The sequence below is a fragment of the Ixodes scapularis genome, unplaced genomic scaffold, assembly GCF_016920785.2.
Source record: "Ixodes scapularis isolate PalLabHiFi unplaced genomic scaffold, ASM1692078v2 PGA_scaffold11__112_contigs__length_91849675, whole genome shotgun sequence".
In the NCBI taxonomy this organism is placed as follows: Eukaryota; Metazoa; Arthropoda; class Arachnida; order Ixodida; family Ixodidae; genus Ixodes; species Ixodes scapularis.
Genome location: NW_024609837.1, coordinates 5,091,523 through 5,107,978, shown reverse-complemented (window position 1 = coordinate 5,107,978; position 16,456 = coordinate 5,091,523). Strand labels below are relative to the sequence as shown.

Genomic DNA, 16,456 nt, shown 5'->3' with positions numbered 1-16,456 from the left:
TTAAGCTCACCTCGTTTATTGCTAGTATATTTGCATTACACCGTGCTCCGCGCTCTATCGAAGAAGGTGACATGAACATGCCCACAAGGCCTGTGGGAGTGTGCAAAAGGCCTTGTGTTGGGTAAACACCGAGTTGTGGGAACAACAAACGGGTCAGCGCGCCCCCTATAGTTCGATCTCCTCTCCATGCGTCACGCTACTGAGCATTGCGGGACCGCGTGCGTCGTACCGCAAGCAACCACCCCTCGCCGCATGGACGCCGCAACGCACTCAAATGCGTTGAAACGCGATTGTGCGTGTGGACCTTTAGCGCCTTATTCTTGACCTGCGCATGGACTGCGTTCAGAGTTTTGTTGTTTCTTTGTATTTGCCTCGTGATCTGGGATTTCGAACCAGAGGAGCCACGCTTCTACATGTGTGACAGTTTAAGACGCTCAAGATTGCACTACCCAAAAACAAATGCTAACAAGTCCCTTTTCGCAGCAACCCCTGGGTAACGGAGGACGCCTATGGTGGTCCTTGTCTGAGTTTCTATAGTCGCTGAAATCTTTAAAAAACGTAAGACGTGGTGAGTTTTGATCACCTTACTATATAGTGTACATAGTGTGTCAGCGTTAACGTTTCATTAATAAGAGCTATTATCGATATTGTTCTCACTAACTCCTGAAGCCGGTAGCAAGAGCAAAACTTATAGACTTACCAATGCAAAGTCTTTGACATTCTTTGAATGTATAGAAGATGTTTGTTTTTCCGTTGACAGTGCCCTTTGAAAATTGACTTGTACGTACACATACGTTTTTATCAATATCATAATAATAGCGAGTGAATGCTCCTTTCCACTGACTCACGTCGGGCTTTTGCGCACAAGGACTTGTTGGGTTTTCTGGAAGGAAAACAAATATGTGCTTCGTTTTCATTAACAAACCCTAAAATATTTGAACGGATAAACCTGAAATTGCATGTAATGAACTAGAATGCACACACTAGCATAAGGCTAGCTTATAGTGATGTGGATCATGTTAGAGACGGTAGTTTCAGTATGTTTCAATCTCAGTTCACGAAATGTTTCCTCCAGTACATCGTTTGAAAAAAACCTACTGTGCGCATTTCTTTGAAAAAACACCTGTTTGATTAAATTGCTTTAGACACAAGTATGAAGTTATCAAATTTAAAAGTCGAGTATATAGACGCAAGGTTATATTACGCCTCAGCAAAGCACTAATTGAGATAACCTAGGTAGCACTTAAAAAAAAACTCCTACTTTTACACAAGCTGTGCAATCCTAGGGTTTTAACCGTGGCTCAACACAGTTTTGCTCCAAGGCGTTAGTTTCTGCCAGAGTACTTTTATTTGGCATTTATATGGCTTTGCTTTGGCTCGCCACATAACATCCGAGCAGCTTGCGGGCGACAACGACGACGGCGACAACCAGAGGGAGGGCTGCTTCCCTCGCCCATTTCTTCCTGCACGGCTCGCGCGGCTGCTCGGCGCCGTGAACTTGGGTCCGACGCGCCCGAAGGCTCGAACCCCCGCGCTGACTGCGGCATCCGAGACCTCAAAGCTGAGCGTCGCTTCGCCGTCAGTGAGTCGGAGAGCCTTATTGCGTCACCAAACTGGCGCTGGACACCACCTGTGAGGATATCCCCTCTCACCTGTCCTCCGTCGGGCTTGAAAAACTGGAGTGCCGGCGTTTGAGGAATCGGCACGACTCGTACGCCTCCATCCATGTGTCCGTTGCTGCCGGGGATTTTGAGAAACTCGCTCACCCTGCCGTGTGGCCGAAATCCTGCCCCTCTAAAGCTTTCAGAGGCGCCCTTCGACAAGCCCTTCTCCATGTCTCAAAGGGCGTTCCGACGACCGACGAAAGGTGATGAGTCACGTTGGTTTAGTTAATCGAAACGTCCGCGGCTCATGCACAAAGGGACGAATGTTTTTTTTGTTTTCTTTTTTATAACGTTATCCTATCCAATTATTCTATATTCTGTTTAACAAAAACTTGGTTATCCTGTGACATTGGGTCCTCCGATTACTTTTTATTTTATTTTGTGGTGCACCGGCGTGACCGCGACTTGGCAACGCGTGATACAACTGGAGGCGGCGTGTTAGCGGCCGTTGACAGGCGTTTCTGCTCGAAAAGACGGGAAGATGTAGAAACATTTCCCGAGAGTTTATGGGTAGAAATCAAGTGTCCAAAAAAGTACCCCTTTTTATTGGCCTTTTTTACCCGCCTCCGCAAACGACGCCCAACGACCTTCGCATGTGTCTCAATGGCATGGAGAACATCGTTAACAAGTTACACGGGCGTCATGTCTTAATCTTAGGTGATTTGAAAGCTCCAGGCACCAACTGGACCCAGTTTAATGTTTCGACTGACAAATTTCATGGCAAGCAGAAAGACAATGACATCCTAAACTTTGTTTCTTTTATAGATCTTGCACAGCACAACGTTATTCTTAACCACCAAGGTAATGCTTTAGATTTGTGTCTCTCAAACATGGATTGCGTGCGTGTAGCTCGAGGTAAAGTCTCAATGGTTCCTTTGGTTAAGTATCATCCAGCCCTTGACTTGGTGCTTTCTTATGATGATTCCTCGGTTTGCGCTCCTATTGAGGCTTCTCTACCACGCATCTTATACAATTGTTCATCAGGAGACGATGCTCTCCCACCTCTCGAGTGTTGATTGTTTTCCGGGTTTAGAATCCTCTGATGCATATTAACAGGTACCTCTCTTTACGAGATTAATTCGAAAGGCCATCAACAGATTCATCCCTTTAAGGTCTTTAAAGAAACCTTGCTTTCCTAAATGTTTTTCTAGTGAACTAAGAATTCTACTAAAAGGAAAGACTTCTTGCACAGAAAGTTCAAGAAAGGTGGTCTCCCAACGTGGGAGGTAGAATTCAAGAGTTGCAGGAAGAAATGTATGATAGTGCTAAACCATGACCGCTTGGCGTATCGTGCCTCAGTGAAACCTGACCTTGTCAAAAACCGTAAAAACTTTGGAGGTACTCTAGATCACGTTCCGGGAAGAATATTGTATCGAAAATATTTTTGGATAACCATAAAAAAGTTGCGGAGTGCGTGCCTGAGCTGTTTGCAGATCATTTTAGTTAAGCCTACAAAGACAGTACCGTATGCTCCTACGTCACGTTGGCTCACTTAAATTAATTCGGTGACCTACAAAGTTACATTAATGTCGACGAGGAATGTGTAGAGCAAGGTATTAAAAAACTGAAAGTTGCGCTGTCTGCGGGACACGATGGAATACCACCTGCAATTGTCAAAACATTTCATGAAATAGTCACACCTACACTATGTGCAATATTTAACACCTAATTAAGGACAGGAGTATCCTTCGAAAGGTGGAAAATTGCCGTGGTCGTTCCGGTTCTGAAGTCGGGAAAGAAAGGGGATGTTCTGTAGTATAGAGCGATTTCCGTACTCTCTTTCTTTTCCAAACTCTTTTAAACAGTCATTCATCAATTTTTGTCTTTCCAATTTAGAAACTTAACCCCTCTCTAATTAGCATGGGTTTATGACCGCAGATTAGCGACTACAAATTTTGTAAGTTTTATGTCTACCGCATCCCAGGTAGCCTTCAACAGAGGCCAGCTAGACGGGGTCTCCTTTGACCTAAGCAAGGCAATAGACGCTGTAAATCATATGATCCTATTATCAAATCTTTCCGCCTACGGGGATTGTGGCACAGTATACGACTGGTTTCAAAGCTATTTGTCAAACAGGAGAGCGTACGTTCGAGTCAACATTATGAACTCTTCATTGTACAGGGCAAGTTCTGGCGTTCCTCAGGGATCTGTCCTAGGTCCACTGCTGTTCGCAAGTTTTATAAATGACGTCTCTGATGCTATTTTACACTATTCGTTCCTGCAATACGCTGATGACATTAAAACTTACAAAGAAATAGTTACTTTAAATGACTGCGTTAGGCTTCAGGAAGATGCATTTTCTTTCTTTAGGTGGTGCTCAGCCAATAAAAAATCTACTCTTAAACCGTGCTAAAACCCTGCAATTCTCTAGTCCCGTACCATAGGCTCGTTAACTCGTCTGTGCGCACGCGGGCTGTTTCCTTTCGCTCAACGAAGGACTTCAAGCATCTAAGCTTTTGCGTTGCTCACGTTATACCGCTCGTTATGCGTGCCCCAGTTAGAATATGCCTCAGTTGTCTGAAACGGAATCTCTAAAACTAACTCATTCCAAATCGAACGAGTTCGGGAAAGGTTTATTTCCATTTTTAAACATCGCTACCTTATGAAGGATGTTCATTGTTCAACTTCCGACGCAACGTTAGAGCGTGTTGACTTGTTAAGCCTGCACCGGTACCGTCAGAAGTCGGAACTATTGTTTTTGTTTAAAACGTTGCATGGTTCGATTAATTCACCAAGCCTCTTGTCTGAAGTGTGCCCTAGGGTTCCACGTGTGTCTACTCGGAATCAATCATCCTTTTCTATTTCCAAAACTTTTAGTTTTTTAAGCCCATTTATTAGACTGACTATGTAGTTAGCTTATTTTGCAACAACTTTTGTTGCAAAATAAGCTAACTACACACAGTGGGCAAAGTAACTAAAAACAACACTAATTTACACTTCAACCGTGACACCTGCGATATCGGCCTTCGCGAGTGAAACCTGTTCAGCTTTTGACTGAGAGCGCGTGACTGTGTTCAAAAAGAAAGAAGACGAGAAAAAGAAATCTCGGCGACGCTAGAGTGTATTAGAAGGAACGAGTGGTTCGCATTAGCCGCTTTTTATACAAAACGCGTTTCCTTCCAACGCCAAGCTCGGCCGGCACACTGGTCAAGGTCATAGAGGCGATAGAACGCAGGAGTATATTTTATGCAACCTAGACGTCAGGCGTCACATCAATACATAACTCTACCGCGACCTGACTTGTCACAACGCATGCGCCATCACGACGACGCCTTGACGTCAGCGTCGTCATCGACGTTGAGAACCTGCGTTACACGACATCGAGACTGCGTTCTGACGTCATACTGCGTTGACAACGACGAAAATGTCAACGTTGAATCTGATGACGACGACGACAGCGTCACGGGACGTCAAGATGATGGCGTCCTTGTCAATGCAACGCCAGAAGGACGCTTGGTGTCAGTTCATTGACGTCGTTGTCGACATAACGCAACTCGACGTCACGAAGACGTCCCGTCAGCTTCACGACATCCACGTCATCGTTGACGACGTTACACGCCGTCAAGGCTTTGTCGTGACGTTGACGTTCACGATGACGTTAGGACAGCGTTAACGAGACGTCATAGCGATGTTTGACATTGCGTGGAGCGTCGACGTCAACGTCGGTATCGACGGCCACGTCCACGTCGTCCTCGATGTAGCGCGCAACGTCATGACCGCGTTACAACGGCGACTTGATGATGCGTAACGGCGTCGTCCTCAACGCGACGCGATGTCACGACCGCGTCACAACGGCGACTTGATGTCGCCAAATGGCGTCGTCCTCGACGCGACGCGATGCCACGACGGCCTTACGACAGCATCTTGGCGTCGCCCAACGTCGTCGACGACGACTTTGTGGCGTCGTCGTGTTGTGCTGCTTTGACGTTACCTCGGACGTCAAAATCATAAAAAGTATAATATAGCCCACAAGGGGCTTATTGCCCATATGACCTTGATTTGTGTCGTTACTTGATCGCAGCGAAGGTGGCGCTGCAATCGAAGTGGTTTGGTTCCACCTACAATCTTCCACCGCGGTTCCACCTGATCGTTTTCCACATTTTGAGGTGCAACTGAAAGCATGAGCGGAGCCTATAGCTCGTCTAACTCGTTCCTTCTAGTACACTCTAGCGACGCGAAAAGCAAGAGAGAAGGAAGATCGAGGACTGGACAGTGATGGTGAACGGGGGGAACACCAGGCTGATCGCTAACAGAACGAGCGCAACGCCAGAGTGACAGCGAACGGAACGCCAGATGAACGCCGGACAGTGAACGAAACGAGCTGGACGCCAGCGGAAGGCGAGCAGTCGGATCGAACCGGACGGATCGGACGAGACGAACGCCATGAACTGACTGAGAATCTTCAAGTGCAAAAATAGTTACGTTTATTTTGTCAGTGTTAATACAATTTTGTTTTCTGCTAAAGTTATCCGTTATTATTATAACGACGACACCCACTCACTCTTCGAATCAGAATCAACCGATATAAGTGTTATAACCAGTACTCGGAGAAACTCGTTATTTTTAACTCGTGCTACAGGGCATTTGTAAAATCTATTGAACACCTGTCCGGCGTGTGAATTATGAACGTGGTTCACTTTAATATTGATTTCGGAGAGCAAAGACAGTGTTGGCTGTGTGCTTGTGCTACTGCTTCGTATATTATTCGTTTCGAGTGCCTCTCGAACTTGTTTTTATGTTACTGTAATTTATCATAATTGTAAACAAGAACTAGAGATTCCATTTTGTTATCATTCGGCTCAGTATATGTCGGGTATGATTATATGCAGTTACTGTACAGTGCATTGCTCTTCTGTATTTGTGTGTTTTATGTCTTCATTTCCATCCAGTGTGCAAGTACCACGACCCCAAGGTTGTTTCTGGGCACTATAATAAGCATATTGATTGATTCCATATTTTAATTTTAATGTAAAGCGTCCAGATTAATTTGCAGATTTAATGGGAGTTCGTTAAGAAGTATTCAGGTTATGTCAGTGCTTTGGAATTTGTGGGACATGTAGTATCTCAAAGGAATAACAGGCGCTCTTAACATGCAATAGCAGAATACGAACATTAAATTGACAGTATTCAATATATGTATAAAATAAATCGGAACTTTACACTCTCGGGCAACTCTAAGCATATCGAAGGTACCAGAAATAATTCTTCATCGAACCCCGTCCAACTAAAAATATTATTTAAGCAGATAAAACCTTCTACGCACAGGTGCTTTCTGAAGACGCACTTGGAAATGATAAAACCGGGATCGACGTGTGTACACGCACACAGACGGGCACGCGCCAGTGTATTGCTATTGCTGCTACGTCAGCCGACCATCAGTACCGACATCTAATGGTGTTCATAAAATAATGGCGTCTTCATTATATCTCAAAGCAATGTATTAAAAAAAAAAGAAAGACGTTTAATCTCCCTGTAACGCCGAATGAGAGCGCAGCTCTTGAGGAGGAGGAGGAGGGAAGGGTACTGAGAGGAGGGTATACCCCTCCTCCTCCTCGCCATCATCTTTCAACCTCCTCTCTGCTCTCCTCCCTCTTCCCTCCCCCTCCTCCTCTTTCCTCCTCCTCCCCTCCCCTCGTCCTCCTCCCTCTCCTCCTTCCTCCTCCTCCCACGTTGCATCAAGGGAAATGTCCCATAATGCACCGCGCAGTACCCTCGTAACGTCCCTCGTGACGTCACATGTGACGTCACGAGTCCCGCGCCTTGCATTGTGGAACATTTTCCATAGTGCACCGCGCGGTTACGCCGACGGCGACGCCACTCAAGCCGGAAACGGGCACCTAAGAGCTGCGCTCTAAAAGAAGTCATCTATATGTATAAGCTGTACTTATATCCTGGATCGTCTAGCCTCGCATTTCATTTTTGCAATCTCAAAATAGACATAGTTACTTACTTGCGCAAGTCTCCCAACACTGCTTGTGTGTATCAAAGCTGTTTCCGCCATCGTCGCATCCCTTAAACTGTTCACACCTTTTGGTAAGGGTATTGTACCCATACTGATATGCCAGATATATGCAGGAACTTATATTTTGTATTGGCATTCCGCACTTGTCTTGTACAAACCCTGTATATTTTTAAGCCATTGAGCAAGATAACGCAATGTTTCAGAGTTTTCACATATTATTAACACAGAGCGGATTTTAACAAAACCAACAAATAAGAGTAAACCACAAAGCTCGATTAGTTGCGGACGATAATAAAGAAGTTGAAAAGACAAAAAAAAAAAAAAGACAGGTACATAACTGTGCCTTTGAATTCTGCGGATTTCGCCTGGGATTTTTATTTAAACATATTTATATCTGGTCAAGCCTGCCGGTCACAATACTGCTCCTGAGTCATGTAAATGGTGGCACCGCATTCTGGGCCGCATAGTTTCATATAATAGTTTTCATTGTTCATCGTAAGGTGCCGTTCACACTCTTGCAATCGAGTAAGACCGAGACAGACCAGATCGGTTTTTAAGCATCTTGCAACGTCTTAGGACCAGCTCCGCTGCAGCGCATCCTGTCCTAAGACGCCGCAAGAGCCTTAAAAACCGGTCTGGTCTCTCTCGGTCTCAAGTGCCGTTCACATATATGCGACTGAGTACGACCGAGAAAGACCAGACCGGTTTTTAAGCCCCTTGCGACGTCTTATGACCGGATGTGCTGCAGCGGAGTTGGTCCTAAGAAATCGCAAGAGGCTTAAAAACCGGTGTGGTCTCTCTAGGTCTTATTCGGTCGCAAAATTGTGAATGGACCTTTACTCGGTTGCAAGAGTGTGAACGGCGCTTAAATATTATACTTCATACAATATTCGTTAAAGTAGTGTAATAGTTTGAACGACGCTTAAATATTAGACTTCATCCAATATTCGTTAAAGTAGTGCGAAATAGTAACAAGTTCAATGCCATTTTCTTTACACGGTAATTGCTTAAGTCTTGGAGCGTCAATTTGAACTGGCTATTGCTTACTGTTAAACGGTTCCAACATGCAAGACCACCAACAGAGATGGAAGAGCGGAGATTGACAATAATGACCTAAATCACTCACTGAACTCTGATGTTGCGCAGTGCTACTAAGGGCTTAATGCCACAACTTAATCATAATGGAACAACGCGAATTTTAAAGGGACAGAGGAAGGAACTGGACAGGACGAGCGCTGACTAACAGCTGAGAGGTTTATTATCAGAAAACCACGAAGAAAACATACAGCAACACGACTCTTCAATCACGACGGAAATGCGCATACACCTCAGAAAATTGGGTACTTTCTGTTACACAATTCGATATGCGTCATCCCCGTTCTAAAAATTCGACCTCACTGTCCACCAAATTCAAGGAAGCCTGACTTACGCAGGCTGGCCCCTCCTTCTTTATTCTATGAGCTTCAACAATCTCTCGAGCTTTTTGGTCTTTGTATTGATACAAAACAATGGCCTTGTCAAGTAACGGTGTACAGGCAGAGTCCCTCCAGTGTAACGCCAAGTGGGAGCTAGCTGTTCCTTTAACAGGAACGGCCAGCTCCCACTTGGCGGTACACTGCACAGGCGAAGGGTTCCCGCGTGGACGAATGGCCGGCCAGTCCTTCTTGTCGACGCTGGAACGCATCGCTCTGATAGGCTGATAGGCGCCGGCCGTCGTTCGACCACATTTAGAAAGGGTCGGTAGTTCGATAGCGCCATTGGTCGTACTGCACCGACGGGGACTGTGACCACTCTTTTAATGCGCAAATCGGCCGCACACTAATGTATATTCTGTTTTTTTTAGGACGCTTAGAGCTCGTAATTTGAGTTATGACTACAGAACGAGGATGTCAATAACCACATTAGTGTATTTTATGGGAAGGCAGTTTATCTTGAGAAGTAATCTATGTTGCAAGAATGGCGGTCATTCCAGCTTTACCACAGCTGCCAGGTGGACGTTTTTAAGTTCAATCAAAAATTAACTCGCTGCACTCATTTTATCCCTTGTATGAAATAAATTACAAACTTGTAAAACTGAATTCCCGTGATACTTAGAGCAAACAAAAGAAATATTCGTATAATTCAAATTTGTTTGTATCACATGACCTCGAGCCTTTTCTGTTTTTATTATTTAGGAATACTACTGGCTGCACTCAAGGAGCCATGGTAAGAGGGGGGGGGGGGGGGGGGGCGGGTACAAAACATCTAAACAAGATGCAGATTTATAAATGAAAACTCAATTAAGTATAAATTCAAGAGCAGATACAAAATTAGCAACAGTTGTGTTGACGAGGACATCATTTGGTAACTCGTTCCATTCTTGAATCGCCCGAGGGAAAAAAGAATATCTAAAACAGTCGTTTTTGAACCTGTATTGTTTTAACGCTCTCATGTGCTTTAGATGTGAGGACCCGGTCGATAATGGTTGTATATAGCTAGAGCTTTGAACATGAAGAGTGCCATTAAGAATATTGAACAGCAATTTTAATCTATCAATTTTCGCTCTCATTTGCAACGGTTGAAGCTTCGCTCTAATAACTAATTCAGTGGACGATGTTTCTATACAAAAATCATTAAAAATAAACCGAGCAGCTAACTTTTGGATACTTTCAAGCTTGTTAATACCATTTTGAGTGAAAGGGCACCATACTGAACTAGCATATTCGAGCACCGGCCTTATAAAACTTTTATAAGCAATAAGTTTAGTGTCAAAATCGGCAAATTTTAATTTCCTACGACACGCAAACAAAGTGCCCCTCGCTCTGTTAACCGTTAATTATAAATGCTGGTTCCAGTTCAGTTTACTGTTAAAAAGAAGTCCTAAATACTTGTGCTCCTGGATCCGCTTTACTGGTTGTCCTTCTAGTAGGTAACTGAATTGAACTGGCTTTTTTTTACAGGACACTGTCATGACGGCTGTTTTCAAAAAATTTAACTTCATTTGCCAATTTTTAGTCCAACACAGAACAACGGAACAACAAAGATCGTTTGACTAACCGTTGTAGGTCAATATTTTAGTGATGGCAAATATCGCACAGTTAGGTAGCTGGAGCCAAAGAAAGGGTTAAAGGTAATTGTTTGTGCATGCGTTCATACATTGGGGATTTAGTCTGCCTAAATAGCCAGCTAAACTTTCCGTTACAGATGATAAACTTTGTCAAATAGATACTAATTCTGGGTGGATTACCCCAAAGCCGCACCATTTATACGAAATTGTTTGACCCATAATACTTTTTTTATACGTTCAACAAGGTCGCTTATTATTCACGAGAAACTGGGTATTTCTATGTCTTGCGTTTATTATCAAATGGAGAGGCAAAATATGGTGGCAGAATAATGACGCTATTTCACGACGATTTGAAATTAATCACATTGTTTCCATCTCTGATGAATACGACCCTTCTAGAAAAAAAACTAACTGTATAAACTTACTTCCACATCGCCGGTTACATTCATAGAACGTTCGAAAGGTATTTCCTTCCCCGTCTGGGCACTCGGTTTTGTTCATTTCTTGACATGTAAGTGTTTTATAATTGAACCAATACCACTTGGCGTCTGTAGGTATACACCCGCTCTTAATCCCCTTTGCGCAAACTCCGTAATCTGGAACTTAATAGAAGTTTTATCAGCACCCTAAACAAAATGGTCATTTAGTTGTGAGTGTCGGGAGAGGAGTGAGAGGAGTAAGTTTGTTTACAGTTGATTTCAAGCATATAAAACAAGCAAGAATGATTAAGAAATCTGTAAATACTCAAAATGTTTTAGTTAAAAATATAACCTAAGCAGATAATTATACCAATACGATTCTCGAATACCGCTATATACTTGATAACCAAACGTGATTCATGACATTTTTTAACCCTTTAAGTTTTTTTTTCTGTTAGAGGCATCACCAGTTTTTTTGTTTTTTTTAGATAGAAGATATTGAATTAGAAATTGAAACAAAAATAAAAAACACCAGTTTTTAAGCCATATTTATGATAGTAGACATTCCTCAATTGAATGCTCTTTGTGTATACAGTTGTTGGAATATCTGACATCGTGATCCGTCCATCCTTCATTTCGCATTCTTTCTTTGTGGGAGGCACCCGCAGCGTGGTTGCTACGTCTGATGATCTTTGTGTTTCTGGCATTGCTTGCAGACACTTCTGCGAGCATTGAACTATACAACAACGTCGTTCATTCGAGCTTCCAGACAAATGCCCTTTAGCGATTTTCGTCCTCGAGACAGTGCCGTGATATCTCTAAAATTAGCAGAGAAAATCAAAAGAGTGGTTTGACATTGGTTCAAACTACTTTAGAATATTCGGAACTCTAGGGGAGGCAACGCCACCCAGCGAAAAGGACGTGGTGTATATACGCGGGGAGCTACCGCCTCTCCAAGTGTGCAGCAAGAACTTCCGCAACCTGGCGGTTAATAAGTGAAACAGAGAAATGGAGGGAGCATGCTCAGGGTTGCAGTCGCGAATAAACAACGCTTGTTTATGTATATGTGCCTGAAGTGCGTCATTAGAAATTTTAGTTCAACTTTATCTTATTCTCTTAAAGTTGGACATGCTTAAGCATTCTGCATATTATGAAAATGATTACTTTTATATTATAAGTATTTGCAAACGCGACGCTCTCTTACATGATTTATTGCAGATACGCGTCGATCTTTCTATGTGTACATTGTCCCATAGGCTGACATCCACCATCTGGGTTTACTGATGGCCACAGGTAATGCAACGAGCAGTAGATGATTTGAGTGTCTGCCTATTTATTAAACCGAACGTCGCTTGTAATTCATATATATGAGTCAAAATAAACTATGAAACACAATCTACATCCCATACCTAAGCTGCAAACGCTACAATAATTTTATTTCCCCGGCAGCTATTGTGGGTGTACAGTGCTCCACTTACTTTTACACATTCGTTCGCATTCCTGAGACGAGTCGAATATGTTCTCGCAAGACTGAATAGCGCCATTCCATTGTATTTGGACACACTGCCCGTTGTAAGATCTGTAAGTCCACTTTTGAGAGCGTGCACCTTTCCCGGGGTTGTTTGGAGGATTTTCAAAGCAAAAACCTGGTACGTCTCCTAGGATAGCAAAACATATTCAATTTAACTAAATAGAAAAAATATACATGATCAGTTGATTTCTTGTTTAAGTAACAAAATAATATGATATAAAATGAGATGTAGCTACACAAATAGGAGTGATAGCAGTGGCATGAACTTACCTGGTGTCCAAAATCTTGGTGACAAAACCAGATGCATCTGATGTAAAACGCTGTACCCCTTAAGGTATTTTTATATCAAAGATGTAATATTTTCTGAAGCAAAATCCTTCATTTTTCGTTCATATATATATAGATGCGGTATTATTAAGACCTCAATTATATTTGTGACCTTAGTAATGATATTAAGCATAAGCATTATATTTCTCATCATCTTGTGGAGCTCAAATTATAGCCCGATATATTTACAATTATTTAACCGAGTACTGTGTAAAATATTAAATTGCACCAGACGCCTCACGCCTAAGGTTCTTGCGTCTCTAAAACTACGCAGTTAAACGTTGCCAACAAACACATCATTGTTGATGAAAATACCGAATGCATATTGGAGTGTAAAACACACGAAGACAATGAACATTTTTTAAACTGTTGGAACACCTTTTTTATAAAAGTGTCCAAAGCCGCTTCCCCCTCCTTTCCCACAAAAAAAAACAACGTTAACAATTATAAGGATGACATAGTTGGCAACCATGAAGCACTTTTAAAAGCCCTTAGTATGGCGCTCTTTTAAAGCTTTGACACATATACCTTTTTTCTCTGGTGTCTGTCTGTTGTTCCTTTCAGCTCATTGTCTTCGCATCAATATACCCTATGCTTACGTCTACCTGATAATATTTGCACGGAAAAAAAAATGTGTGGCCGAGAGTGCCAATGTAAGGTATTTCGAAAAGAAAAGCATTCTGTGCTCTCGCTGCAGAACGCCGGGATTTAATCCCCCTCTGTGTCTGTTTCGCTCGGAATGAGCATCGTACCAGTGGCAAAGGTTCGTAGCAAGAGCATATATCGGTGTCATGTTCGAAATCTCTAACGCTCACTTTTATTTTGCAGCGTTCAGAGTTCATATTTGTGCTGCGACGATGATTATATAATTGTCACGTTCATTGCCCCGGTGCACTTTCAATAACGAAGTATGGTATGCTTTGAACTGAGCCAACTTTTCCTATAAATATTAATGTCGGTTCGTCAATCTGGGAGTTTAACTGCTGAGCTAAAAAACATTGATGTCACGCGACACTACGACATCACACTCCGATGTCAAGTAATCTGACATCATGTCATGTCGTGACCACGCGGCATGACGTCAGATCGTGGAGCACAGTGTCACTGCGTGAAGTCATAAGGTCACGTGACGGGAAGTCACGCGGCAGAGTGACACAGAAGGGTATGTGTCTTTATGTTGGAGCGCACTCCGGAAAACGTATTTAAGCAATCTTCGGATGTTCTCGGAGCGATCGGTAGGCGTCGTTAACAATACGACATCATGTTATGGTGAGGCTAGAACAGGACTGTCTCAGGTCTTGTCGTGTAATTGGTATTAAATGTTTTAGCGAGTTTACTTTTTTTTTAAAGCATTGAACACGCTGTTTGGTTGGGGGTCTTTGAAAGTCAGAGGGTCAGAAACATGTGACTCGTAAACCACCGCTGCCGCCTGTGTAAAGCAAATGTAACCTTAAGCAACGAAATAAAAAAATAAAAATAAAAGAATGTTTAGAAAACAACCGGAAACCGACATGTCTTGCGGCAAGCCCGCGGTACAGGCCCATAGCACCTAGAAGACAGGGCCTGCGCATTGCTTCATCATTGGTGAATCCTTGCCCCTCCCCAAGCGGCAAACGTGCTGAAGCTCAACTAGACTACGCCGCACTATAAAAGAAAAAAAGCTACGGATTGCATGAACCAGACACAGAGCGGTCGCTTGTCTTGGCGTCGCCGCGTGTGAGCGTCACGTTCGCAGTGAGACGCTGCAAGGCGCCCTGCCCCGACGATAGTTAGGCGGCTCTGCGTTGACTTAATAGTGATGAAGTTTAAAGGAGATGAGTGTGTGTGGGGGGGGGGGGGGGGGGGAGAAGACAAAAAGGAAGACAAGAAAGAAAGGGAGCTGAGAAGACAAGAACACATCAAAGACATGGAGCGGAGATGACAAGCAGAAGAGAAGACAAGTACCGGCTCTTGTCTTCTAGGAGGTATTACTGGCGGAAACATATAAAGAACACAAGTGTGGATTCACATATATTGTATATTTCATTAGACTCACGTCTGCACACTTCATTACACTCAGATTGGGATGAGAATCTATTTTCGTCAGGACTTCCAGGCCCTCTATACACAGTTGGGGAGCATTTTCCGGCACTGACTTCATAGAACCATCCAACGGCGGGCATTCCGACTTTCATCTCAGGTTTGAGTAAACACACGCTTGTGTTACGCCAACGTGGGCAATCGGAGGAACCTGAAACGAGTGAAGCATTTTGTACTAAATGTAAGTTCGCAGTTTTGAGGCTTTCATAAAGCTTAAAAATCATAAAAAAGCGCAGCCAAGCTGATGAATCACTTCCATACTACAACCCATGTCAAGGCAAAGAAATATAACAACGGACGTACACACAACACACCTCAAGACGGTGTGTGTGTGTGTGTGTGTCCGTTAATTTTAGTTCTGCGAGTCTGGGGTTGGAGAATGTAATTGCATAATGTTTCGTTTTTGTTGCATGTGTGAACAACTGGCAGTGGCAGGATTTTACACCCGTGGGAGCAGCGGTATATTGTTTTCTAGTTTCGACCACTTCTGGCCGCCTCTCATTGCAGCGCCATGCTGCAATGCAGACGGCTGACTCCTCCCAGTATAGAAAAGCTCGCATTAGAAGCGGTATACAATCTGGGGTTCATCTTTTAGATGGATCCCGTCTGACATCAACATTATCAATAACAACGATCCTCAAAGTCATGACATATTTTTCAACAAAAAAAGTGTCTCTGACAGCTGGTCTTTAGCCATGTAGGGTTGTGCATACTAATGGCATAATGAAAGCTTTTTCTTTACCCTTATCTTTTATGGTATTTTAAATATGAGGTTATCCAACTATACTTCACGAACAGCGAAAGTACAGGACGTTGTATTTAATAAAAGGCTCCATCTATCTACATCTGTCTTCAGTGCAACATATGAAATAAGTCATTCGATGTACCTACGGGCTTCGAACTGCAGCAACGCGTGTTGTTGGGCAAACTGCGAAACTCAAGCGAAAACGCTCATATTAAAAGCCCTTAAAAATGCAGCATCTACTTTTATGCGTATAGACCTTTTGTTTTTAATGCGGAATATGGGGGGCTGTAGTTATTGTTAACAGTTTACGCTTGAGAAGCGCATTAATAAACGCTATATAAAGCTTATATCTTCTGCAATGACTACAAGCCTTGATGTCATAAATTTGGTTTACCTTTCGCAGCAAGAGCGAGGACCAGTGTGATCTTGAGCAGCATATTGCAACGTCTGCAGGATCGTCAGAAGTAGAGCCTTTATGTAATGTTTGAAAAATGACAGCGTCTATGGAATGTGCATTTCCTGTATATGACGCATATCACGACGTACGAAGGCAAATACCGAAAAATTAACGTTCCAACCACATGTCAACGGAAATAGGAAATATACGCTTTCAGCACTTTGCAGCGGCTGCTTACGTAACACGATTTTCGTGTTCCGGATTTTTTTCATGAATATTTTACATT

General features: G+C 43.1%; 1 protein-coding gene across 1 annotated transcript; it reads right to left on the bottom strand.

The window, feature by feature from the left end:
* Window positions 1-656: 656 nt before the first annotated feature.
* LOC115309285 (papilin-like) lies at window positions 657-16,210 on the bottom strand. The gene is made up of 6 exons (XM_040216574.1): window positions 16,168-16,210; window positions 14,985-15,179; window positions 12,570-12,749; window positions 11,098-11,274; window positions 7,615-7,785; window positions 657-883 (listed from the first exon to the last, which is right to left on the bottom strand). The coding sequence occupies exons 1-6, from the start codon at window positions 16,208-16,210 to the stop codon at window positions 657-659; spliced, it is 993 nt and encodes a 330-aa protein (XP_040072508.1).
* Window positions 16,211-16,456: the final 246 nt, after the last annotated feature.

Coding starts and splice junctions, on each gene's coding strand:
- LOC115309285 (XM_040216574.1), bottom strand. CDS start 16,210: ATGCTGCTCAAGATCACACTGGTCCTCGCTCTTGCTGCGAAAG. Junction 15,180..16,167: donor CCTCGCTCTTGCTGCGAAAG/GTAAACCAAATT, acceptor CACTCGTTTCAG/GTTCCTCCGATTGCCCACGT. Junction 12,750..14,984: donor GTGTAATGAAGTGTGCAGAC/GTGAGTCTAATG, acceptor TTGCTATCCTAG/GAGACGTACCAGGTTTTTGC.